Raw genomic sequence first — 27,468 nt, 5'->3', positions numbered from 1 at the left:
CAGGCCACCTGGTTTCAGATACTAATCTATTAAAGGTTGCTATGTGTCAGGGTTGGTATAATTATGAGTGTGAAAGTGTCAGGGATTGGGATTTGATTTAGAGTATTTAAACTTACTTAAATTGGAGAAAAAGCTTATTTCTGCCTTAACTGCTATACTCGGAGTAAGAGTGATCCAATCCAACATGGAGCAGAGGAGCAGCATACTGATTGGTCCAGTTAGTCACATGGTGGGCTTGGTAGAATTCTAAACTGCCTTTCATTGTCCATCCTGAATCAGGAAGGTCCTGTTTGTCAAGTGTCCACAGTTAGTTTAAAGAAACTGTTTTGGAAGTCTGGGACTCTTTAGAAAAAAAGACAAATCAACTTCAGCGTGGGACAAGACAACCAGCAATTCCCAGTGGGAGCGTTATATTTCTTGAGTTTGTTTTTCTTGGAAAGACTGTCTTCAAACTGAAAATATATCTGAGCCAGCAAATAAGTTTAACAAAACAACCCTTTAGTTTAGGTATTTAGCAAGGGAACATAATTCTAGAGGTTGTTTTTTAAAATAGATTAAAAGTCCTAGTTATAGGTCTTAATTATTAGTCTCTGCAAATGTCATCATGCTTTGATATGTGAATTTGTTTGAGAAACATTTTCATAGCCTTTTTTAAAAAAGACGGATTGGTGTTTACATTGTTTTAAACAAAAAGGTTTGCGAATTGAGCAGCTCGCTTACTAGCGTTTTGGTAGAAGCAGTGAGGCAGTTCAGTTTTCGTAATCGCGTGAGCTGAAAGAGAAGGTTATCAGCTGAGGCGAATGCGTGCATTGTTTTTGGTATTACGAGTCGGGGAATTCAATTGACGCATGAGCGTGTATATTTTCTTGACGAACACGAGTCCGTTTCAGTGCATGCACGTAGGGCACTAGGTTGAAAGTTGACGACAATCGTTTATATTATTCTGAGCGCTGAGTGGCAATCGCGCATGCGCTTATTGAAGAACTTTATGCAAAATGGTTAAAACACGCGTGCAGTAGTTTTATGACAGCGCATCCGTCAGGCACTTGATGATAGATGACCGGTTGAGCTGTTATTTCTTGTCTGGTAAAGTAAACGTTTACATTCAGATGAAATGTTAGCTCAGACTAAACATGTGGTGACTTCTTGAATTCAGCCTGTTAGAATAGTGAAGTCACAGCTTTTCCTATCTCACTTTTAGAGTCTAAGGGAAATATTAGGAAATAATATTAGCTGAAAAGGATTTTAACTTAACAACGGCTCAGATTAACTACAAGAAAGTCTGAAATACTAAAGATATCGACAGGAGTCATAATTATCCAAAACATCTTTAAAGGAACTGGTTAAATAAACTGTGGAGATTGAAAGCATGAATGACTTTTCGATTTTAAAGTTTGGCAAAACTTTGTGAAGAAGAGACTCGGAGAACATTTGTTTCTTGAAAACTGTTTTGAGAAGCTATGAGGTATATAACTTCCTGAAGAAATGATTGGCACAAGAGCAATCTCTAAAGAAGAGGAGGTTTCCTGAATTGTTAAGTGACTTTCAGGATTTGTGAAAGAAAATTCATATGAACTAAATCAAATCACCCTCTTAGCTGTTTGGAGAGGGCACACAGGTATGAATGGTTCCAAAGAATACAGTTGTGAATGACATTTCATTAATGAGTTAATCAGTAATTATTTTAACTCTATTTCTTTTCAGATCGAAGCCAGTTGGAGTTAGTGGTCTGTGTCATTTATTTTGTTATCCATTCCCCCTTCCCTTAGCAGGGTAGGAACTTCAGCTGTGATTAAACAATCAGTTGTTGCTCACAACTTTCTGGGAGACTGTGGGACTCAGCAGCTTCCGCGGACAAAATAAACCAGGACCGGACACTATGTATGTTAGTACGTCTTGATTCCCTTGCTGGAGTGACAAGAGTTAATTGTCTACAGCTTGTTCATGGGTGTGTCGAGCAAAGAGTTTTTCCATTACCCTCTGAAAACCCCCAAAGTCACGTAGTAAAGGATCATAATAGCTCACAAGCGGCACTAACCAGTCTGCTGCACTACCGCTCAGACAAGACAAAATAAAAGCTACTTGTGCCTGATCGTTGGGGAATGCACCTGGTCTGCAGAGGAAATGAAGAGGACATTGATTAATAAACGCAGCATACTTTCTTGGGTCACCTGAAAACCGTTCTGGCGGTGCTAACGGTATTGCCCCGGGTAAGGTGATTTGTACAGGAGTGGCAGATGACGTGGTGGTCTGCGCGGGTGGATTATTCCCAGGTAATGGAGCTTGTACAGCCTGTGATTGTAATAATTGCCTGCTGATTTCCTCGGTGCGATCCTTGGTGACGACAAGATCCCTTCGCAGGGCATTAGTCTCTTGCCGAGCCAAATGCACTTCGGCACATAATTGTCCTAATAACTGGGCCAGTTGGTCCATTTCAGAAGTCTCCATGACGTCCAGGTGGATAATGTTATAGAGGCTTAGCATTCTGTTACGCTCACCTGGTATCCATGGGGACGCCCTTATGCCCTGGTTGCCGGATTCACCCTGGACCCTTCCCGATTCCAGATGGTGCCTTCTATGGAGGTCGGGCCTGAAAACACAGGAGGACTGGACTTAGGAACAGATTTTGTTTTCTTCCCCCCGCTCCCGGGATTCGATCTGATGGACCACTCATCACCTTGTTGTGATGTCTGGCGTGCCCTCCGTCCTGCCTTCTGTGCAGGGGCACGTAGTGTTCTGCTGGTTTGAGCGACTGAGTTAACTTCACTGGTGCTAACCCATTCAAGCGTCTTTAAGGAGGTAAGTCTGGTTAAAGCAATCTTAAAATGTCCTTGCTTTCCTCTCCTGCTGTTAATGTCTTTTCCTTAGTTATTACCCCTTAGGTGCATGATTGTTCGGTGGATGCGCAGCGTGGATCGGGCTCCTACCTGGATGATGGACGCAGGAGCGTGTGATGGATGGATGGATGGTAGGTTAAGCGCAAAGTGCGGCGCGGTAATGTCTTCTTTTGCTAACCTGTGTTCTTTATTCCTTTTCAGGTTGCGATGGTCTTTCTGGGCGTGTGAAGATTTCCGGAGCGGAGCCGGCCAAGAAATGCCCAGCCAGCTGGGGTTTCGGGATTACTGCTGTGATGATGCCTGCCCCCGGGCAGCTGGACCAAGCCCATCCGCCCCGCAAGCAGGCATCCAGACACTTGTTTAAACCTCAGAAGCCCCGGCTAGGGGCCATCTGGGTTCAGTCCTGGCGCCTTAGGCGCCAGACTCATAGTTGGAATGCACTCCTCCCCCCAAGGCCCCCCCTAAGGTTGTTCTTCCTCTGGGCCCTGGTTTGTCTGGGAAGTTCCGATAGAATTTCTTCACTAATCGAGGTGCATGGATTTGGTCACTGGGTTCCCATGACCTTTCCTGTGGTCCGTAATCTTTCCAATCGATTAAATACAAAAGTTTAGATTTAACCATCTTAGAGTCCAGGATATCTTTTACCTCAAATTCAGGTTCTCCATTTATTAGGATGGGGTCAGGTGGTTTGGCTAATCTTATTCCGGGTTGAACTGGTTTTAGAAGTGAAACATGGAAGACGGGATGGATCCGCATACTAGAGGGCAATTCTAATTTAACTGCTACCGGGTTGATAATGTTTTTAATCGTATAAGGCCCCAAATATCTAGGATTAAAAGTTTGAGTCCCTTTTAGAGGTATCTGTCTGGTAGCCAGCCAAACTTGATCTCCAATCTGGTAATGGGGAGTGTCACTCCTATGCTGATTGGCATTCTTCTTGTATTTCTCCTTTGCTTTTTTCAAATTTTCAGCTGCTTCCTTAAAGGCTTGAGTAATAGTAGAGTGCAGATGGGTCACTGCTGGCATTTCCAAGTGCAGGGGTGAATCAAGTTCTGAGGTTCGAGGATGATGACCATAAATGGTATAAAAGGGGCTTTGTACGGTTCCTGAATGTACTGAGTTATTGTAAGCGTATTCGGCAATCCATAATATATTCTTCCAATTGCCCTCGGTCTGATGTAACATGCAACGTAGGTATTGTTCCAGAGTCTGGTTGTTCCTTTCCGTCTGACCATCGGTTTGGGGATGGCGACTAGTAGATAATCTCACGTCGATTTGCGCTAGTTTACAACATTTCTTCCAGAATTGCAAAATGAATTGACTACCTCGATCTAACACCAATACAGAAGGAAATCCATGTATTCGAACGATGTTTTTGAGGAATTCCTTGGCCAAAATTGAAGCGGAAGGTAATCCCTTTAAAGGAATAAAGTGAGACATCTTGGAAAAAAGGTCAACAACTACTAGAATGGTTTTAAACCCATTATATGGAGGTAGATCTGTAATAAAGTCTAGGGACAAAGTGTGCCAAGGTGTGGGCGGAACATCCAAATGCTGTAAAAGACCGGCTGGTTTCTTCTTCTGACTTTTGTTTTGGGCACAGATCCCACATAACAACACAAAAGACTTTACGTCCTTTCGCCAGGTGGGCCACCAGAATTATCTTTTAATTTTAGCTTCAGTCTTGGCAATACCTGGGTGTCCTTCCATCAAAGCATCATGGTAATTGGAGATTACCAGTTCTTGCAGTTCCTTGTGTGGTAAAAACAGACGCCCTTGATAGTGAGGTAACTCATTAATGACTGAATAATCTGGGCCCTTTTTTACCCAGTCCTGCAGGGCTGTTAGATCAAAAAGTTGTTGGATCTTTAAATGAATATCTTCCAAAGTCTGTAAAGTAGTTACGCCGAGGATTCTTTGTCCTGGAATTATGGGTACTGGTTCTGGGTTCGAAAATGCTTCTCCCATTCCTATTCGGGATAAGGCATCTGCCTTACCATTCTTGCAACCAGGTCGATAAGTAATCACGAAATCGAATTCGGCGAAGAATAGCACCCATCGGAGTTGACGGGATTATTGGGCCTTGGCTGTTTTTAGATATTGCAGGTTCCTGTGATCAGTGATTACTGTGATGGTGTGCCTAGCACCGAGAAGGTAATGTCTCCAAGCTTTGAAGGCGGATTTGATGGCTAACAATTCTTTATCGGTAACCGCATAGTTTAATTCGGGGGCGGAAAACTTTCTGGACCAAAAGGCTACAGGATGAAGTTGACCGGTTTCGGGATCCTTCTGCGACAGGACAGCTCCCATGGCTAAACTGGACACATCTATTTCGACTATGTATGGGAGTTCGGGACGTGGATGCTTCAAGACAGGTGCTGATGTGAATTTCGGCTTCTACTCTCGGAAGGCTCTTTCAGCCTCTTCGGTCCACAAGAAGCGTTTGTTTTTTCGCAAAAGTGCTGTGATGGGGTGTACGACTTGTGAGAAATCTGGAATAAATCTGCGGTAGAAATTAGCAAATCCAAGCATGCTTTGTACTCCTTTAACTGAATTGGGTGATGGCCATTTGAGGATTGCATCCACTTTTCGAGAGTCCATTCGGACTCCTTTTGGAGTCAAGATAAATCCTAGGAATTCTACTTCTATGGTATGAAAAATGCATTTTTCCAGTTTAGCAAATAACTTGTGCTGACGTAGTTTCTGAAGGACTGCTCGAACGTGCTCAACATGATCTGATTCTGAGGAAGAGTACACTAGAATATCGTCAATGTAAACGACTACGCAAACATTGATGAGTTCACGAAGGACATTGTTCATAAAATACTGGAAGGCTGCTGGTGCATTGCACAACCCAAAGGGCATCACCTGATATTCGATTAATCCGTATTTGGTGCGAAAGGCAGTCTTCCATTCGTCACCCTTCTTTACACGTACCAAATGATACGCCCCTCTGAGATCTAATTTAGTGTAAATGCAAGCATCCTTTACCTGGTCTAGTAATTCGGAGATCAAAGGCAATGGGTATCGGTTCTTCACAGTAATCTGATTTAATGCGCGGTAGTCTATACATGTTCTAAGGACACCTTCCTTTTTCGGTACGAAGAACAAAGCTGAGGAAACAGGGGACTTAGATGGACGAATGAAGCCATTAGCAAGGTATTGGTCTAAATATTGTCGTAGGTGCAGGTTTTCGGGTTCCGTGAGGGCATAGATCCTGCTGCATGGGGGTTGTGCACCCGGTATTAGGTCGATTTGACAATCGTATGATCTGTATGGTGGTAAGGTAGTTGCTTGTACTTTTTGGAAAACGTCCTGGAATTCTTGGTATTCCTGAGGTAACCGCATGACTGGAGTAGTGACTTTGGCCAGGCCTTTGTTCAAGGGTTTTTTCGGGTAACAGGTGTGTGCACAATCCGGGAAGGTTATTCTCTTCTCTCGCCAATCAATACAAGGATTATGTGTTTCTAACCAAGGTATCCCCAGTATTATTTGGAACTGTGGAGCTTTGATTAAATCAAACACAATAGTCTCTCGATGCCCGTCCTGACCCAGCAATGTCATCTCTGTAGTGGAATGAGTTACAGGCCCTGAGGCAATTTCAGTTCCATCGACTGTGGTGACGACATCCGGAGCGGTCTTTTTGCAGAGGTTCATCCTAGAAGCCAATTTATGGTCCATATAGTTTCCTACGGCCCGCTATCGACATATGCCCTTGCTGCGTGCATACGTGATGGAAGTCATGGATCAATGAGAACCATTGGTATGATTAGATGCAAGGTCTGAGTGTCCTTCAAGCTCGGCAAGCGGACCTCTACGCTTGTCGGGCGTGGTCGTTTCCCGATTCAGGCTCTGTTTGATTTCCAACAGCTACTCCGGCTACTTTCTTGGATGGTTTAATAGGGCAATCCCTTAGAAAATGTCCTGAAGCCCCACAATAAAGGCACAATTGCATTCTGGCGTCTTCTTTCTCTCTCTTTTTGCGTTAGGGGTCCCTTAACCCCCCCTCCCCCTGATCTGCATGGGTTCTGATGTTTCAGTTCCTTTGGAGGTAACATGTGGCTTAACCAGTACTCGATTCTCGAAGTTAGCTCGATCAGCCTTTTGATTCTGAAGTCGGTGTTCTAACTGGACTACTAAGTCTATATATTCTGTGCAATCCTGAGGTGGGTTCACCACTTGGGCCAAAACATCTTTGAGTTCACCCCGAAACCCACGATGAAATAAAGTAATTCTTTTCTCCTCTAGCCAGCCGGTTTCCACCACTAACCTGTTGAAGGTTGTGACATAGGTTAGCAGATCCTGAGTGTCTTGTCTTGTAGGGATAAACGTTCGTTATCCAGGGCCTGTCTGGCAAATAGTTTTTCCATGCTCAATTGAAAACCTTGAAAATCCCGAACAAGAGGGTCATCCTGGTTGACCAGCGGGATTGACCAATCAGCTGCGCTGCCACTAAGGTACGATAGTACAAGGGCTACTTTGGCTTGGTCGTTTGGGAAAGCTCCTGGTCTGCATAGAAAGTGCAAGCGGCACTGATTCATGAACACGGCGAACCTTTTTGGGTCCCCAGCAAAACGTTCGGATGGAGCTAAAGGAATGCTCCATGGTAGAACCACTTGCACAGGATTGCTCGAAGAGACAGGAGCTGGATTCCCTCCGAGTCCAGGTAGTGGTGTTTGGCCGGCTTGGCCTTGCAGCAGTTGTCTAGCAAGATCATCAGTGCATTCCTTTGCAAAATAAGTTCTCTCCTGAGGTCATTAGTCTCTTGGCTTGCAGAGTGCACCTCTGCCCTAAGTTCCCCTAACAGTTGGGCTAGTTGGTCGGTTTCAGAGGTTTCAATAACACCCGGGTGGGGATTTTTAGGTAGGCTTTGCGCTCTGTTATGCTCACCTGGTTCCCACAGGGGCGTAGATCGAATCCGGACAGCTGCGGCCTCCACCAACGTGAAGCGTAGGGCAAAGATGACCATCTGAACGGACCCCCTTAGTCTTGTAAGCTTGACTCATAGAAGTATTCTCATGTAGATGGAGAAAGGGATTTAGCCCCGTGGGTGTGAATGCAGACCCCCTCCCCTGCTCCCGATTTCCCCACTTGCCACCTCCGATATTCCCAATCAGTGTCTTCACCTTATGTTTTGATTGGTGAGCTCTCCATCCTGTGTGGCATGCAGGGGCGCGTAGATACCAGTTGCTTCACTGGTTTTAAGTGCTGGAGTTCTGGACGATTATTGACTCCGGAGTTTGCCAAGATTAAAGAGTTCAAAATGTCCAATGTTCACTCTTGCACTCCCCTGTTGATTTGCGGCGACAAATCCTGTCTGGAGGTTGCTGGCGGCGTTCAGGTAAGAGTCTGTATCACCCAAACTATCCTGTAAAGTTGCGTGAGTTTAGCTCATTGTTAGAACCAGGTGAGCGTAACAACTGCCGTAAATGCGTGAGTAACCTGTTTTAACGTTGTCCTTCTTTCTCTCTCCCTCCAGGTTCTTTGTTCTGGTACGTGGGTGATGTCCCAGTGATGCTGCCGACTGGATGAAAGACCGCGAGCTGCAGGAAGACGGATACTCGACGGATTGGAAGCTGCAGGTAAGCAGAGACTGCTAATGATGTTCTTTTGTCTCCTCTGCAGGTCCGCTGTTCACGGATCGCCGGATTCTGGTCTCTGGACACGATGAGCGTCACGCTGCTGGCTGCAGAATAACACGAAGCACATTCTGTAACTTGGGTGTGGTTTTTATAGCCCTCTAGTAAAGTAGTCCATCTAAATTAGTCCGGGCTACCACACCCAAAACACTGCACCGCACAGTCTGGTTCTAGGAACTAGGCAGTGTGGGTGCCTCCATGTTGGCTGCAGGCCTCCAATGAAAAGTAGTCCCTTCAAGACTGTGTCCCAATCTGAACATGAGCCTGGCGCCAAAGGCGCCAGGACTGACTCCAGGAGAGTCCATGAGGATAGTGCAAGGCCCTTGGCGCCCTAAATGAACGCTGAGTCTTAACCCTACCTGGCATGTGACCATCCCAGTGCGGTTTTGGGTCACGGGTCATGACATCCCCCTGTGCACTCCGTGCTGGGTGTTATCTCTAGTTCAGCAGGCCACCTTTCTTGGTCCGCAATGTAGCATAGATTCATCCACCAGCCTTGGTCCCGTACGCGCCAATACCTCCGTACTTATGGTGACCTTAACTCGGGAGTGTGTATCACAAGGATGTATGCGCCCCTCCAGTGTTTCTTATATGCTGGCCTTAGCCTGTCACTTGGCTCCTCGCTTTCCTCATGTCTTTTAGCAGGCTTTATGAAGCCAGTCTGGTCCTGCAGGCTCCAAATAGTCCCGTGCCCCTAGCATTTGGTCCTCCTTTCAAGGAGCGGTTCCGGGCCCCGCTCGCCAGTTCCGATGCTGCATTGACAGGGGGATAGGGGGGCACCGGCCACCAACACGGGCTGCTGAGGGGGGAAAGACCAACCTCAGGATCTCATCCACCCCCTTCTCCCCCGGCATAGGCGCACAACACTCTCTCCGCCACCGCAAGAGCCTGGATCAGCTGCCGGGCAGTCTGTCCTGTTCAGCACGGACCGCTTCCCGGCCTTCTCTCAGTCCTCCGCAGCCCGCTACATGGGGCACACCGGGCGCATGTTCTTCTTCTTTTGCCCCGCTCAGCAGGACCACCAGTCTGTGAGGATATTGCCACCACAGGGGGAGGTTCAACCCAGGCTGCAGGGGAAATCTGACCCCCTGCAATCCCTCTCTGCCTTTACCGCACCAAGCTAAATTTGTCAGTCACTCCAAGTTCATTGGAAGCGCCTTTTGGGCAGAGTCCAACGTTGTGACCGTTACTTCGGCAGCTGCCTCTGGCTGCGCCGGGACACCATCAACCAGAGATGTTTTTGGTCAGTACACGGTAGAGGCCCCCAGCTGTCGCCTCCTTCGCCTCACTTGTTTTTTGACAGCTCACGGAAGGATATTTCCTGCTTTCGGATGTTGTTGGGGCAGGAGCTCTAGTGCAGGCCGCCATTTCTCTTGCTGCTCAGCAGCGCGCCTAGGTATTTCATTTCTAAGCAATGCAGCATCACACCACCTTAACCTAATTGGTATTTTGTCTCATTTTTCAGTCTTTTATAAAGAACGTACACTATAAAGTGTTAGTTTTTTGTTTTGAAAAGAAAAAGGTTGAGGCTATCTGCATCAATCTTTTCTTTTTATTAGGATAATTTGTAACATGTAAATGTTGAAATGTTAAACATATCTGAATAAGCTTCATCAACACTTGTTAACAAAGAGAACCTTTGCATTTCACAATTTTCCCTCACCCCCTCCCCAATCGTCCTATGCTTTGTGGACAGTTTCTAGGGATGACTTTAACATCCTCCTGAATACCTGCCCAGAACCACCACACATTACCCAAGACCTGGATGTTTGCATGTTATGTTTTTTGATGTGTTGTGTTATCAGATAAATAAGCATGTCTGTTCATGTAACGTGTCGCAGAACATTTTGCTGAAAAGTATTGTTGTTTTAATTTTAACCATTTATTTAACAAAACGTGATTCATTATTTCATAGGCCAGTTTCTGTTTGATGGACGCTGTGCATCTCAACTAAATCTATTCATTTAAGTTACCAGTCAATCCTTAAGAATATAACAAGATTTAATTGAATCATTTCCTTGTTTCTCTTATTACAGGATTACTCAGGAAAAATGAAGTTTAAAGTCCTCAAAGATTCAATTCCAGGTATTGTATAAATACTTTAAGAAAGTATTGCAATTGTAAGTATTATATAATATTAACAAAACAAAAAGCTTTTTTTAAAAAAAAATCTTTATCCGATTAAAGCAAAGGAGCTGTGACTGCATAGGGAATGTAATGCTGCTCCTGTTTCTATACAGGCCTTGCTGTACCCACTAAAAGAGTATCCTAGAACATCAGAGGGTTAAATTACTGACTTCTATTTTACCAGAATAACTTTCTTTTATTTTTTTTTTTAACTTATCTTTATTGGTTTTTTGTAACAAAATAACAAGACACAATAATGATCAATAGGTCATACTCAAATAAGGATCCATTGTCTAACCACCCTCCCTTCCTACCCACCCCTCCCACCCCCCCTCCCCGAGACCACGGGCAGGCCAAGGTGGCCTTAATGTCCGCTTACAAGCCAGGGCTATTACTTCTGTCTGAGGCGTTGTCCGGTGCCCTGGGGTGAAGCAGCCATACCGTTAGTGCTACCCAACGCTGTAGTTCTTCGCTGGAGTCTTGTCTCTGTTCGTGGATTGCGGTTTCCCATGCTCAGGTCTCGGCAGTTATCCATTTACAGAGATCTCCCCACCATTGAGCTTCGCTTGGGCATTTAGGGCTCTTCCAACCCATGGCTATGCGTCTTTTCGCAGTGATCTATATCAGATCTTTAAGTTTATTAAGAGGTTTGTTTTTGCTGCTGCATCTGTAGTTGCCTAATATACAAACCGCTGGGTCATGGACTTCAACTTCGACGTCCGCTTCGGCCACTCTATCTTTTATTTGGGTCCAGAAGCCCATTATTACCGTGCAGCCCCAGAACATATGGGTCATTCCGGCCTTGGGTTAATTGCATTTGGGGCACACCTGAGTTCCAGCATTCTTAAATTTTGAGATAGCTTCTGGCGTGAGGTAGGCCCTGTTAGTGATATACAGTTGAATGAGTTGTAGGCGGGCATTCCTAGAGATCCTCTTGTGGGAATGGGTTATCTTCTCCCATTCACTATCTTCAAATGCGAGGTCCAGCTCCCTCTCCCATCTGACCCTACATTTGAGTTTGTTTCTCGTCGTGTCTAGCAACAAGGCCTCGTATAGGCGTGAAGTTTCGTGGCCTCCCTCTGCGGCGTTGGGCATAGTTTCTATGGTTTCGTGTTCCATTGGTTTCTTTTATTTCTTATTTTGTGTTTTGCTGTGGAGTTCTTTTTTTAGGTTCAAATTTGCCTTTATAGAAACTGATCCCTCTTCGGGCTTCGTGACCATTTTATCTTCAAATGTCATGCTGGCACCACTGATTAATTACTGTTCAAAATATGGTTGCAGGGTGCTTATAGACGAGGGTCAGTCTAAATGCCCAATGTATCAAAAACCTTCAAATGAAACATTGACATACAATCACAAAAAGAGTAATGTCTGCTCGGTTCTATCTTTATGTAAACAATCAACAGTACTTTTTCATTTGCAATAGTTATTCAAAAAAGACACAAACCTTTTTATCAATGGATACATTTTTATTCTGAATAAGAACTGATTAACGTTATATAAAGAAAAATAGAAACATAACAGCAATCATGTTCAATCTGTTAACATTTAAATTGTTTAGAATACAAAAGGTAAATCACTTAAATGCCACTCAAACACAAGATTAGAAAATTAAAATAGTACCGGAATAAACAAGTCTATCACTTATTGGCCTCAAGAGTTAATTCATGCCAAAACACTTTGGTATCCACTGAAAGTGTTGCTAACTAAAATGTAGTTGGTGAAAAAGAAATGGTGAAAATATCTTTGCAATGAAAATGTCAGCACGATTTCTTTTCTCTCCAGAAATGCAGTTGAAAAGTAGCCAAAAATACAGTGTTAGTGTATGCGTTAGGGTTAACAAGGGTGTGGCGCGTTTTTGATTGCCTGGTTTAGGGTAAGTATACAGGTTAGTGTAAGAGTGAAGATTTTGGTTAGAATCAGGGTACGTGTTAGCGTTCAGGATGGTTGTGGAAGAGTGGTTCGATGTTGGGGTTTTGCTAGGGGTTAAGGGTAGAGTAATGGTTTAGGGTCTGTGATAGGGTTAAAGTTATTGCAGAGTATGGGTGTGGTTTAGAGTTTCAAAAACAAGGGATAGGGTGGTTGGGTAGGGCTGGTGATGTTGGAATAGGAAAAGGGTTAGGATAAGCCTAAGGGTTAGGGGAAATGTTATATTTCGGGGTAGGGTAAAGGTTTGTGTTAGAGCAAGGATTTGGGTTAAGGTAAGAGCTAAGGAATTTGTGGAGGGCCTTGAATTAGGACCACTGTTCTTTTTTTAATTATACATTTTTTTTGTAATGTAGCAGATATGAGTATGTAAAAATCTGTTCACCCTTTCACCATTTGCTATTTATAGTCTTAAGTTAAGTTCCCTGGACTCATTGAGACTAACCAGCCACATATACTCAGAACCCACCAGGACCCTGCTTCATGCTTTGAGAAAGATCCTAGGTCGAAACACGTGTTGGCACTCTAGATATTGACACAGCATTATGTGTATATGTAAATGTGCACAACCACATCTGCCAATCCATGGCAAATAGCGTAACTAAACCAACAAACCATTCAAATCAGTTTACAAAGGTGTCCTGAATTATTAGAGACCTAATACTGGGTATTAACATACCATCTGGCAACCGCCTTATCCAGCGGCACGGTACCCCGGGTTCCACAACAAAAACTTCTATTACCTGTTAGGACACTCCAGACATTACTGGCTACATGACGTTTGGACATCGCACCCCTTGCCCCAGATTTCAGCCCCTTCACACATGAGACGGTTGCCTGAGATCGGCGAAACATCAAGTTGGTTGTGCAGGACCGGACAGAGGTCATTTTAAGCACCCAACATGAGGAACAAAACTCGAAGTTCCCTATGGGACATCGAAAACCATGTTTCAAAGCCACGCCAGGGTGAGGCGACAGGTGGGGAGAGCAGATATAATTCATGTGCATTGCTTAGTTATGTGATGTTAGTAACAGTGAATACAACCATGGCCAGATATTAAGGACACATGGAATAACAGCGCCTGCGCTCTGTTGTGTTTCTGGAGAGAAAGGACAACACTATTGTGGTCTAAATTTCCTTAGTGGTGTGCCAAAAACCCGTCTTCAGGACGCAACTGGTTTATAACAGGAATGATCAGTAACACTCGATGCATGGACCTTATGTATCAGTGTCAGACCTACAAGAAATAAATAAAATGTTACTAACATCACATAACTAAGCAATGCACATGAATTATCTCTGCATTTGTTAAACAGCTATAAGTGTGGACTCAATCCCACTTTTTTGTCCTGTGTTATTTTTGGAATCACTATCGCATCTGTTTAGTTGTTTTATATGCTTTTTATACTTGATGAAAAATGTGTGTATGATATATAAATTAAAATATGCTTTGTTAATACTATGGACTGGCGGCACATGTAATTGGATGATATAAAGTATCTCCTTCTAAGTAGGGAACCCTGCAACCAGAGTGTGGTGGAGGTGGGTAGCTAGTGGTGACTTTTCGCTGTTCTAAATACTGATTCCTCTAACACCACAGCCCCCTTTACAAAAAAAGAGGACAACCCCCATTTGCTCAAATCAATTTTTCTACCTTCTGTTCTACCACTCCAATCCAGGAGACCCATCAAAAAACATCAATCCCAAAGAATTTGTTTTTTGCCACCATTCAACATCTTCCTTTTAAAGCTCAACTCCCAGTCTATTCAGGTTAATATTTAGGGCATAATTATGTCATTCTCTACGGGTTTCAAATTAAGTTCCAAACCTAAAACCCTCCCTCATTTCTCTCAGCCTGGTGAATACCTGGTGGTATTTTTTCCCTTCCAAGTAAACCTCCATCCTGTCCTTACACCTTTATATGTATAAGGTGGTAGTCCACAGGGAAGGTCACCCTCTACGAGGAGGCCCAAAGTGGGCTGAGCAACTGGCAACATGAAGGATCTTCCCATTCGGCAAGATCTCCATTGTGTTCCTGGTTTGTGAGTATTGACATCTGCTGTATTTCAGGCTTGCGTGAGTTTTGACATTCATGAAGCCGGCAGTCAGCATAGGGATCTCCAGCATTTGCAACGGTATGAAAATATATGCCTCCACAAATGCTGCAGCATTTTTATGTCAGAGACGAAGGAAGGTGGCAAAAAAGCAAGTTGCTTTCCACTCCTCCTCGCCATATAAATGAATGAAAATGTTGTGTAGTGTAAACAGAATGCGTAAAAGCCTTCAAACAAAGCTTGTACACATTTTGCTTACTCTACACATGGCTGGAAATGAACCCTATTGCGATCAAAACTACAATATAGGACAACTACAAACAAAGGTTGAAATTATACAAACAAGCAACAGATGTACTTGCGCTGTTGCTTCTTTTCCCCTGTGCTGTCCCTTCTCCATCCCTTATGCTGTCCCTCCTCCTTCCCTTGCTCTGTCCCTCCTCCTTCCCTTGCACTGTCCCTCCTCCTTCCCTTGCACTGTCCCTCCTCCTTCCCTTGCTCTGTCCCTCCTCCTTCCCTTGCGCTGTCCCTCCTCCTTCCCTTGCGCTGTCCCTCCTCCTTCCCTTGCGCTGTCCCTCCTCCTTCCCTTGCACTGTCGCTCCTCCCCCTTGTGCTGTCGCACCTTCCCCCTTGCTCCTTCCTCCCTTGCGCTGTACCTCCTTCCAGCCTTGCGCTGTACCTCCTTCCAGCCTTGCGCTGTACCTCCTTCCAGCCTTGCGCTGAACCTCCTTCCACCCTTGCGCTGAACCTCCTTCCACCCTTGCGCTGAACCTCCTTCCACCCTTGCGCTGAACCTCCTTCCACCCTTGAGCTGAACCTCCTTCCACCCTTGCGTTGTACCTCCTTCCCACCATTGCACTGTGCCTCCTTCTCCTCTTGTACTGCCGGTCCTTCCTCAGCTTGCACTGTAGCCCCTTGCCCTGTAGCCCGTTTTCCTTTTGCTGTCGTTCCTTCTGCCTTTTGTGCTGTTGCCCCTTTCTCATCCTGGTGCTGTCACTCCTTTCTCCCTTATGCTGTTGCTCTTTCCCCCATGCACTGACCCTCCTTCCCGCCATTGCACTGTACCTTCTCCTCTTGCACTGTCACTCCTCCCTCCACTTGCACTGTCACTCCTTCCCCCTTGTACTGTAGCCCTTTCCCCTTCTGATGTTGCTCCTTCCCCCATTCTGATGTTGCTCCTTTCCCCTTTTGCGCTGTTGCTCCTTCCCCCTTTCTCACCCTTGTGCTGTCGCTCCTTTCCCTTTGCGCTGTCGCTCCCTCCCCCTTGCGATGTCGCTCCCTCCTCCTTGCGATGTCGCTCCCTCCCCCTTGCGATGTCGCTCCCTCCCCCTTGCGCTGTCGCTCCCCCTTGCGCTGTTGCTCCCTCCCCCTTGCACTGTCGATCCCTCCACCCTTCCTCCGTCACTCTTACCCCACATTTGCATTGTCACTCCTTCCTTCAAATATTGTACAATGCTCATGCTTACAGTTGCTGGCCTAGCTTTTATTGATTGGATTTTTTAATTCTCTCTTGTGTAATCATTTATTTCTTATAGCTCCCCCCCACAGTTCTTCCTTCAACCCTCGGCACTGCCTTTCATTCCCTCCCATGCTGTAATTTCTTCCTCCCTGTCCTGTCATTCCTCATTCTTTCCTTCCATGCTAAATGTAAAATGCAATAAACAACTAAAACTATTGGCATCGCCAATGCCTTTTGCTGATTCTGATTATGTCCGAAATGGATATCTGGAGCGTCTGATTAATTGAAATGCCAGGGCTATGCTTTGTGCAATCAACAAGCCCTTAAATCAAGGTAAACTAACCCAAACTATTGATGATTTGGTCACATCTCATAATATGATATTGGAAGAAAATCAAACGTAAATGGTACCAGTACAACAGAAAATGACTTTGCTGACAGATTAGTCAAAACTGAAGCTCTAGAAGAGGATTCCGTTGATAATGAACATCCAGATGAGAAACATGTGCTGACAGCGACTTCTTTTTTTTTTAAACACGTTTTATTGTTTTATATTAAGAGGGTTAATAAACATCAAGAACATAACATGGTATCTTATGAAATACGATTGGAAACATCTTCGTAATTACACTTTTTACATGCCAGGAGGATTAGTGTCCTTCTGCGAGAAGAAAAACAATAATTATTTTTCAAGGCATCACCCGGTGTCGGTATATACTGCTCCCTTTATCCGCCGCATCCCACTTTCCCCAGATCGTCTCCCATTTCCCAGGGCATCCTCTAGTATTATATACTCTTTTCTCCAGGGCTTTTACAGCATTCATTTCTGCAAATCATGTCGACAGTTTCGGGCAGGCTGACGCTCCCCATTGTATCGCCACTGTTAGTTTCATCAAAGCAACTGCCGTGTACACAAACAGTTTCTCATATTGAGTAAAACTAGTCTCTCCCCAGACCACAAAGAGCAGTAATTGTGAATATTCAGGTATCTGCAGTCCCGTAGCCGCATGGACCCTGGCCAGACACTTTTGCCAAAATTGATGCACCCCTAGCCACTCCAAAATGGTGTGAAAGAAGGTGACCTCTGTCCGCCCCCATCTAAACAAGGTAGTGCGTGCATAGTAGACCGTGTGCAATATTTTGAGCTGTATCAGCCCTATACAGCCGAGATGCCGATTTCCCTTGGAAACATCAGGGCCTCCACTCAACCCTCCGACTCCATTGCGCCGAAACCCCACTCCCAGCATGCCATTAGGGTTACCAAATCTTTTGTAGCAAACGCTGTGAGGACCTGATACAGGGTATAGATGGCTTTCCAGACATTGCACAAACGAGAGCAGGTTTGCCTCTATCAGTGAGCTGAGCAGCACCTCCTGAGGAGCTTTAAACTGGGTCAACAGGACGTGAGCCACCTGCAGGTAATGCTGTCTCTGTTTCTGGCAGGCCACATTTCTCAGTTAACTCAGAAAAGGGGACCAACACTCCCCACCCTTCACCTCCCCCAATGTGGACACCTTACATCTCTTCCACACCTCTATCTACCAATCTCCCCGACCTCCGGGAGTAAGGCGTTTTTCGATAGTGGTTGAACCAAGGTGGCTCTACCCCCCCCACCCATCGTAGTGGTGAGAGGCTTTCCACACCTGCCCAACATGACGCATCATGGGTGGCTAAGGCCGACTCTTGTGACAACTGTAAAGGATCTGAGCGGGAGGCAAGCCGTTCATCCATCTTCTCTCGGCCACAATTTGCGGCAGCGACGCATCCCCATGTAGCCAATCATTTAACACCAGCGGTTTGACGGCCAAATAATAAATTCATTAGCTATGAAGCCCGATACCCCCCTCCTACACGGACCGCCTCAATGTGGCCAGAGCAATGCCGGCCTGTCCTCCTCCCCATAGCAGACCTCGCAGAGCTCCATCCACGCTATCAAATTCAGTCTTAGACAAGTGCATCAGCGCATTCTGCAAGACATACAGGCATCTCGGAAGAGTTATCTTAAATACAGCCGCTTTGCAAGTATTGTCAATGGTAGATATTTCCAATGAGTGACAACCTGTAGATATTGATCTGCGATGGGGTGTAAGTTGTGTCTCGTATAATCGTCCAGATCCAATCCCACCCAGATTCCTAGATATTTGAAGCGTTCCGCTGACACCCGATACAGACAGCTCAGAGGGGAATAACTCTCTATACAGTTTAGGGGGAACAGAATGGATTTATCCCAGTTCACTTTCAACACACTTGCTCCCTGGATCTCCTGCAAAGTCTGCGTAACCCGGGAACAGGCCTCTCTCGGCTGGCAGAGATAAATAAAATCATCTGCATGTAGCAAGACTTTATCCTGTTCCCCCTGTCTACAGCAAATGCCCGACCATGTCTCAATTTGATAGCCAATGGCTCGATTGCTAATGTGATCAAGAGAGGGGACAGAGGACAACCTTGTCTAGTCCCCCGTTGTAGGGAGAAAGCCCAGCAGATCGCCCCATTCACCAAAAATCTGCCATCTGAGATGACTGCCCAGCTCAAAAAAGTGTCCCCAAATCACATGCTAGCCATCACTTTCCATAGGAACCCCCATTGCACAGAATCAAAAGCCTTCTCAAGGTCCACCGAAAGAAGCGCTAGTGGTTCCTCCAGTGTATGTGCCTATGAAATCGCCATGAATAGCCTACGGATATTCATCCTAGTAGACTTATCAGGCATGAAGCCACATTGGTTCGGGTGAATCACGGATGTAATGCCCTTCAGGAGACGCTCCGCCAATACTTGGGCAAGGATCTTAACCTCCCCATTAATAAGGGCGATAGGTCTATACGAGGCGCAAGACTCTGAGGGCCAACCCTCTTTGTGTATGACAACTATGCAGGCTCTGCGAATGTCCTGAGATAGCGATCCAGCAGCCTTTGCATAAGTGAACAGTTTATGAAGCTGTAGGAGCACTATCTCAGCTAATCTTTTCCAGACCTCAACAGGGAATCTGTTGGGCCCAGGGGCTTTCCCCGAGTCAAGATGGCTTAGGGCCAGTGTTACCTCTTCCTCTGTGATATCTGCCTCTAGTTCATCTCTCGCGGCTGAGGTCAGCGTTCGGACAGTAACATCTGCCAGAAAGGGAGCGTCCCTAGGCCGATCTTTGCCCTGCCTGGATCGATAGAGTTCTTTATAATATGAGGCAAACACTACAATCTCAGCCCCCTCTGTCACTTGATTCCCACCCGGAGCTACCGCCTCTCGTACGCACCTATGACCACCATCCCTTTTCTCCAGCCATGCCAGCATTTTCCCTTCACAATCTCCTGCCTCGTAGATCTGGCTTCATTTGAGCCAGTGCGCATGTCTAGCTGAGTCAAGTGCAGTGTTTCGTAGTATCTCTTGGGCTCGACACAATTCTTCCCTTCTAACCCGGGTCACCTGTTCCATGTATGCCTCCTCAGCCGCCTTCTCCTGCTTCTCTACCCGCTCCACCTCACAATGATGGGCAGCCCGGTGGGCTGCCACTAGAGGAATCATCTCCCCCTAAAGGACTGCCTTTTGTCCTTCCCATTACACCTCTGGGCTATGTATCAAGCTTACATTTTTGTCAAAGTATTAGTTCGTCTTAGAGACCTCCCCCTCCAGAAGTTCAGGGAAGCCCAAGTAGTAGCTATTCACGTGCCAAGGTATCCTCACTTTACTCGTTCCTGTATTGAGCTCTACCACTAAGGGGGAGTGATCAGAGATGCCCATAGCCAAGGAGGACGCTGATCGAATCAGGTGCATGTCCCGGGCCTGAATAGAAAAATAGTTCAACCTCGACAACTATCTATGCACCCCCGATAGAATGGAAAAACCAGCTCTGTTTGATGCATCTCTCTTCAGGTACCCACTAACCCCATCGCACTGGCAAACGTATTCAGTGTCGTGGCGGTGGACGCCAGTCTGCCCCTTGCATGCCTACGATCCATTTCCCGGTCCATGACATCATTAAAGTCCCCCCACCCCGGCACCCCAGTACCCATCTGTTCGCCTGAATTTGACACAGGGCTATTTGTATTTCATTCAGCAGGTCTAGCCCCGGGGGGAGGAGCATACACACAGACCACACTCCATATCTTCCCCCAGAGTTCCCCGGTCACCAGGACATAACATCACCTTAATTCTTGTGATACCTCCACCAGCCGAAAAGGAACCCTCTTGTTTACCAGTATCATGGTACCTCTTTCCCCTCTTGAGAATCCAGCCTGAATCGCTGTGCGTTTGAAGAAACTGGATTGAGACCCAACCAAGTGGGTCTCCGTAAGAAGGACTAGATCTGGGGTGTGACGGTTGAGAAATTGCAAGACCAGTCTTCTCTTACTACTGTACCCCAACCCATTTACATTCCAAGTTAACAGAGAGATCGTATTAGGGTCTATCCTCCCCAGTCATATCTGCGAGCAGCACTTAGGTATACAGCCAAGGGAATCCATCCTCCTGTCTGACTGCGACGAGCAGCCGATCGGTCTCCCAACCTCCTACAATTCCCGGTGTTCCAATCATCAAACATAACAGCTACTCCACCCACTTCCCTTTTTAACAACCTTTAATGCAGTCAAAAAATCCCCCCACCCTGCACGTCCCCCACCCCCAACTAGAAGTACCTGTCACACGAACCCACACAAACCAAACCAGTTAACTATTATTGTGAACATATTCGGGGTCACCTACAAGTGTCAGTCGAGCTCTTCCAAAACCCCCTCCAGGGGCTGCCTGATAAAGGATCTCTGCTTGTAGCAGTAGTACACCTCAGAGTATCCCTAGGACTTCTTCCATTGCTCCAGCCCAGACTGTCACATTACTCCAATCCCCAGCAGTCAGCCCACTTCCTCATGTCTCTGGGCTCTCCCAGCCGCTTCAGCGACACACTAGTCCTGTGATTCAAACAAGGCTGGGGACATTTCTCGAACATCAAAATAAAAAGAATAAAAAGTAGCTCACACATGTGAACCCACTCACAAGCACCTCTACATCACAAACTACACACTGAAACCAGCTGTAGAGTGTCACCTCACTGTCCTCCCAACACAGACTATTGCAGTCTCCCTTCCAAAGTGATTGAATTCGGGACTGAGAATAGCCAACAGTCTCTTGGCAGCATAGTCACGGTGTGCTGTGTTGCAATGAGCTTCAGGACAATTTGGGTTGAGAAGAGGGCCAATGCATCACCTTGTGCCTTGCAGGTTTAGGAGTAGCAGCGATTTCAGGGGTTGATACAGTTTGGCTTATCCTTGCCACTTTCCCGATCAGGTGATCGAGATGCACACACATGCCAACACGCCCAATTCCATCTGTTAGGGGCTTGTACTGTCTTGAGTTTTTCTTTGCTTTTTGGGACTAGTAGTCCTGGATTTATACTAGAAAATTCATGACCACACGTGCCAGAATGCAAAGAAGAAAACAAAACCGGATGAGCATCTGTGGAATAACTTGGGAGATGTTTGAATATATATTTAGCGCTATCTCTGTGGGGCTCCCTTCTATCAGGTTAGGATCCTGTAGCATTTGAAGTACAAGGCTTGATTGAATACTGGGCTGAGCAGTTTCCTTTTTAATTGCTGTGTCTCATGTAATCTGTGTGTGAATCCCGCTTCAATCATGGCGTTTTTGTCATAGATGAGCATGGTATTTTCGCTGCTTATATTGGCGATGTAGAACTTAGAAGCCACTTTTTTTGAACTTTCTTCAGTTAAACTAAAGCACCGCATGGAAACATTCAAATACGTTTAAAATCATTGTCCCAGATTGCGCAATATGAACAATCGGCAACTCTTTGTGAATGTTCCAAAGCATGCGACTGCTTATCTTTTACCTCCTTTTCAAAGATATCATACTACTGGCAAAGGTTGTTTTGGGGATTAGGTCTCGCGAGATGCCAGGCCCCCGGCAGTCTCATGAAAACAGCATAGATATGCACGTGGTGCACCCCACGTCACGCCATTAAAGGCACAGGCTGCGCTGGAAACACAAGCACCCCGGCGCTCCTCCTGAGAGAGAGACTGAGAGGCTTAAAAAAGACGCCAAATACTTCATGTATATATGTTCATGAGAAAGTTTCCAGCTTTTTTAGAATTTCTGACACAGTGAAACTACTGTGTTCAGCACAAGATACCTGCTACATAGTTTAATAAATAGATTTAATTTACCAAGATCTAGAGTGATGATTGAGTCCACAACATAATTGATGAGGAGGAGCAAGACACAAACCTACCGTGACAAGATGCAAGTTGCAACGTAACACCTAGCCTTCTTGAAATCTTCAGGTAGACCTGCAATACCATAGCCTGAATGGGAACCGTTATTTTTAACGTATTTGGAAGTAGTAGGAGGTGGCAACTGTGCAACAATAAGGAAGAGGGCTATGCTACTGAACGCACTGGGCATCAAAGGTCAGAGAACGTTTGCTAGTTTGAAGCCTGAAGTCGTAGAAGAGTACAGTGTCGATGTTTACAGGGAGGCAGTGAAGAGGTTACTTAAAAGGGTCTGAAGCAAAGTGAACACAGTGTTATATAGGATCAGATTTTCCAGAACGAAGCTACAACCCACTGAGCCAGTGGATGACTATGTAACTAAGATGAGGGGATTGGCTGCGTTGTGCACCTTTGAGGATACCGCTGAAGGCAACATTTGTGACATGCTAAATGTGTACACTAACAGGAAGTTGCAAGATACATTTATTCTTGAGAAAGTGCTGCAACTAGACAAAGCTATTCAAATTGACAGGGCAGTGGAAGAAACATTGTGCAGATGCAAAGAATTGGCGTGAAGTGTACCAGTCCCTGATGTGCACGTCATCCAGTTCAGGGGGAAAAGAGACAAAAGTAAGTCTGAAATTAGAAAGGAGGAAAGCGAGATCCCCTGAAATGTCATGTGTGCACCAGCACTCGCCATCTTGCGAACAACAGAGAATGCCCGGCCAGGAATAAGGAGTGTTCGAATTTCAGAAGATTTGACCACATAGCCATGGCCTGCAAATGGTGGTGTAAGAAAGTGGCACATCAGTGATGAATGAAGAATCAAGGGACGGCGAGTCATTGGATGAAGATGGGAGACCTACCATAACCAGAATGGAGAACCACACTGCATCATCTAAGTGGACGGCAATGAGACGAGGGTGATGGCTGACTCGGGGCCAAACCTAACAATACTGCTGATACACACATACAAAGACATGGTTGGTAATAACAAGGTAAAGGTGAAGAGGACTAAGCACAGGCCCGCTGTCTTTGGAGGTGCCACTGTGAATCTGTTGGGGTACATCCATGGCACGATTGAATTTAAAGGCAGAGTGACAAAGACAAGAATATATTTTTCGGAGGAAGGCCTGGCTGTGTTTGGGTGGGATGACCAAGCCAAGTTAGACATCAGATTGGATCCCAGAACAGCGGATCACTTACTGTCAGTAAATACAGGAGGTGTGTCATTGTTCAGAGAGGAATTCCCCCCGATTGTTCTCTGAAAATCCAGGGAAGATAAAGAATCATGTTGAAACAAAATGCGGTTCCAGTAAAGCACAAAGTGGGACCAGTACCAGCAACGGCGAGGGGAGCTCTGCAGGTGAAATTGAAAGCATGTTACAGGAAAGTACCACATAGACCGTCAAATCATCCAAATGGCTGATACTAGTGGTTTTGATAAAAAAAAACAGCACTCGGGAGACATCAGAGTTTGCATAAATTTTCACAGTCTGAAGTTTGAGGTGATCACGGACAGCTGTCCCCTCCCCAGCATCAATGAGTTGATCCTCATGATGGAGGGGAAAGAGTTTTCAAAACTTGACATGAGGGACACTTATCACCAGATCAACCTGCATAAAGATTCCAGGCCTCTGACTGCATTCATAACCCCATTTGGCACATACCAATTTACTTGCATGCTATTCGCCCTGTCGTCTGCTGCATTGGTCTTCTAGCAGATCATTTTCTCTCTGCTACACAATATTGGCAACGCATCTTATTTTCAAGACAACATCTTAATCTATGTGGAAGATGTTGAAACACATGACATTGTACTGAGGAAAGTGCTCACCAAGCTACAAGAAGCTTGAGTGAGGTTGCTCTTTGACAAATGTGTGATCAAAGCCAAAGAAGTGGAGTACTTGGGGTATACGATTTCGAGGGAGGGCATCAGCCCAAAAAGAAACCTGTTACAGGCCATTGTGAAAGCCCCAGTGTTGGCCAACAAAGAAGATTTGAGGTCGTTTTTGGGCATAGTTGAATATTATGCCAAATGGTTTTCCGAAGTTTTCAGAAACTACAGCACCAATGAGGGAACTGCTAAAAAAGGGTGCCGAGTATGACTGGCGCCAAGAACAAATGAAGGCGTTCAGCGAAGTTAAGCAGTTAATTGTAAACCACCCATGTCTCCAATCCTTCATGGAAGATCATCATTACAACCGATACCAGTGCGTATGGCCTGGGAGCGACCCTAACCCAGAAAAAGGGTGATGCTGAACATATAGTAGTGTTTGTATCCAAAGCATTGTCACAAGCTGACAATAACTATTCCACTGTAGAAAAGGAAATGTTTGCATGCGCCTGGGCAAGAGAATATTTCAGGACATGAATGGGGCACGAAATTTCAGTTAGTGACTACCACAAACCGAAAATTTACATGTTGCGCTCGGGAGGGAAAAAAAACGTTCACGCCTCGACTGGCCCACATTGTAGCCAAATTGCAGGAGTACATTTATGAAATTTTACACATCGTGGGATGGAAAAATGCCCAAGCAGACTGCATGTACTGACTACCTGAAGCGAGAGACTTTTGGGAACAAGAAAACATTGTGGTCCCGTTGGCAAAAGTGGAGACAAAGACATCCGAGTGGGCTTATTCCCTTTCGAAGATGGTGCAGGATTGGAACATTACACTCCAATGAGAGTAACAGACTAGCTTATTTCAAGATGGCACCCGAGAAACCGGTCGCCGGTCCCCACGGCTCTCCATGCAATGCCGACTGCAACAAAGGCTAATCACCGGGTAAACTCTCTGCCTCGCCTCTCTCTGAAAGCAACAATGCTGTTTTTCTGTCCTCTTTTTTTCTTGACTTCTATTCTCTCAAAGCTCTCCTTGAGTTCCTGGTTTGTTCCTTACTCCTGCCTTTTTCCTTCACTTGGTTGTTCTACCTGTAGATCGCTTGCCTTTTACTTACTTATCCTGCTCTGCTCGGCCTTCTGGCCCTATTAGCGCAATGATACAACTTTCCTGTAGAATGGTTTTCTTCCCTGGAGAGTTTCCCTTTGGCTCAGCCCTTAGGACATATGCCGCCCGATTTTTCAGGGCGCCAGATGTTCTTTGGGACTGCTCCCCCTTCATCGCCCGACGGAAAATGCTTGAAACCTCCTTGCACCTGGCAGCTGCTGCACAACGATTCACAGGTCAGTGCTTGTGTAATTCATGACAGAGACTCCACAACCACCTTCCTCAAGGATGAGTGTGTAGTGGCATCCATAGGAGACCTCAGAAGCTGCAGTAATTTGGGTTGGGTGGGGTGGAGGACTGATAACATTCACACCATCAAGCTTGCCCTAGCACCCCTCTTGCCCTACCCACCCCAAACTGCTAAGTGCTTGATGATCTCATTTGTCTAGTCAAGGACAGACACTGCAACTGCCAAGGCCTACTGCTCAGCAATGGCATTGCAGAGACTGCCTGTGCTGCAATGGGCTTCAATGAATTTTGTACAGGTAACAAAGGGATTATGTCTTGCCATACATTGTTAACAAAGAGCAGGCATGCAGGCATGGACCTAAATGCTAGCTTCAATTGCAAGAGACAGCTCTTCTTCCTTTGGCAGAGGCTCATATGAGTCTCGTGTCCTAGCCACACCAACAACGCCTTCTAGACCACTGGAGTGTCCCCCGGTATGCTGGCTGAATGTTTGCTGGACACCTTCATGGCCCAGGCCTGCCAGTGACATGCAGTAACTCAGTCCCATACACGCCCTTCAAGAGCAGGGAATGCTGGGAGCTACTGAATGTCAAGTACATGGCTGATCCGAGTCCTGTCTCACAGCCTGCTCGGCATAATTTTTGATTAAGACATGCACAAACAAACTGCATGTGCGATCTGAACACTTGGCAGATTGCCAGATGTTAGGGAGAATTCTCATACATATGCTAATTTCCCTTACCTTTTGAGACCCCCAGCAACTTTGCTGGATTTCTAGGATTTGCATTTTTACCTGGAAAGAGTGTGAGACTTTTTTCCCACTCTTTCATGTATTTTGATGTGTGTTTTACTTTTGTGTTCTTTGAATATGGAGATTTAGACAACTCCATAGGCATCTTTTTCTTGTGCGTCACACAGCACCTTCAGTGCAGTGGCAGAGGGATGTCTTTTAGACTTCCCAAGGTTTAAATACCTTCTCTGGGACTGACTACTTGCTCCCAGAGCAGGTAAAGTAAAATTGACTCTGCTAGTCTTTTTAAATTCATAGACCCAGCACACCCTATCTTCCTATAGAGTGCTGGAGGGGTTGCCTAGCATCCCCTGTGTCTAAGTACTCATGTAACAGTCAAATGTTAACCTTTCCTCTTGAAATGGCGGATGGCAGTGGTTTTAGAACAAACTACCATGATTTTTCCCGACCGCTAACACCGGTAGCTGAAAATCGGGTCAGCCATGTTTTCCAATATGGCGCCCAAGACCCCTCTGTAAAAACAGACTCTGGTCATCTTTTTTTGCCGTTTCTTTTAGGAAAGGTCCTTCTAGTGTTTGTCTCTGCGCGCCAAACCAGGTTTGGTCCCTTTGTTCGATGACCTTTGGCGGGCTTCAGTGCTGAAGCCCTCCTCTGGCGCCTGAGTGTCTGGGGTGGACAAGATTTGAGGTAGGTACCCGAAACTCCCTGTGCTTAGTCTCCTACGAAACCTGAAGGCACTCTGGCGTGATTGGCTGTCTGACTGTCCGGCAACAGCTAGGCTGGAATGAATGGGAGAAAACTGTTTTAAAGCAGGTCTCTGGGACTTGGAAGACCACTGGAACGAAAGAACCGAAGATGAGCTGAAGGAAGACTGCTGCTGCAACTCCTGGACCGTTGGTTTGCCCGGTGAAGCCCTGCTGTAGGCCCGAATTACCTGAAACTCCCTCGACAGAGAAGCCCTTCAAGGACGACTTCTTCCCTTGAGCTGGTGGGAACAACCAACTTGCAAGCCACCTGGACACCGTCTCCATACTGGTCAAATTTTCATCAGAGTGCTGTTGAAAACCAGATAGCCAGTGAGAAGGATACCAGTTTGTGGACTTTAAGGCACTCATACCATAACACTGACGTTTAGCCAAGCTTGTGGCTTCTTCCCTGGGCAGTGCAGGAACCTCCCGACGTCCTGCTTCTTGTCCCCACGACTGAAGCTCAGGAACAGCGAGATCTGCAGATACTGCTAGGAACAACTGCCTCAGCTACAGCTTT

The 27,468-nt window shown here is 45.9% G+C and overlaps 1 protein-coding gene across 1 annotated transcript in view; it reads left to right on the top strand.

The window, feature by feature from the left end:
• ZBBX (zinc finger B-box domain containing) overlaps positions 1 to 27,468 on the top strand; it is a 1,294,113-nt gene that overhangs the window by 169,175 nt on the left and 1,097,470 nt on the right. Inside the window, exon 5 of the mRNA XM_069618490.1 lies at positions 10,513 to 10,561. Within this exon, the coding sequence (XP_069474591.1) occupies positions 10,513 to 10,561 (49 nt within the window). The remainder of the gene's footprint in view (positions 1 to 10,512; positions 10,562 to 27,468) is intronic.

This window comes from Ambystoma mexicanum, chromosome 10 (assembly GCF_040938575.1).
Source record: "Ambystoma mexicanum isolate Mex_15411 chromosome 10, UKY_AmexF1_1, whole genome shotgun sequence".
Taxonomy (NCBI): domain Eukaryota; kingdom Metazoa; phylum Chordata; class Amphibia; order Caudata; family Ambystomatidae; genus Ambystoma; species Ambystoma mexicanum.
This window is presented reverse-complemented; position numbering and strand designations above follow the sequence as displayed.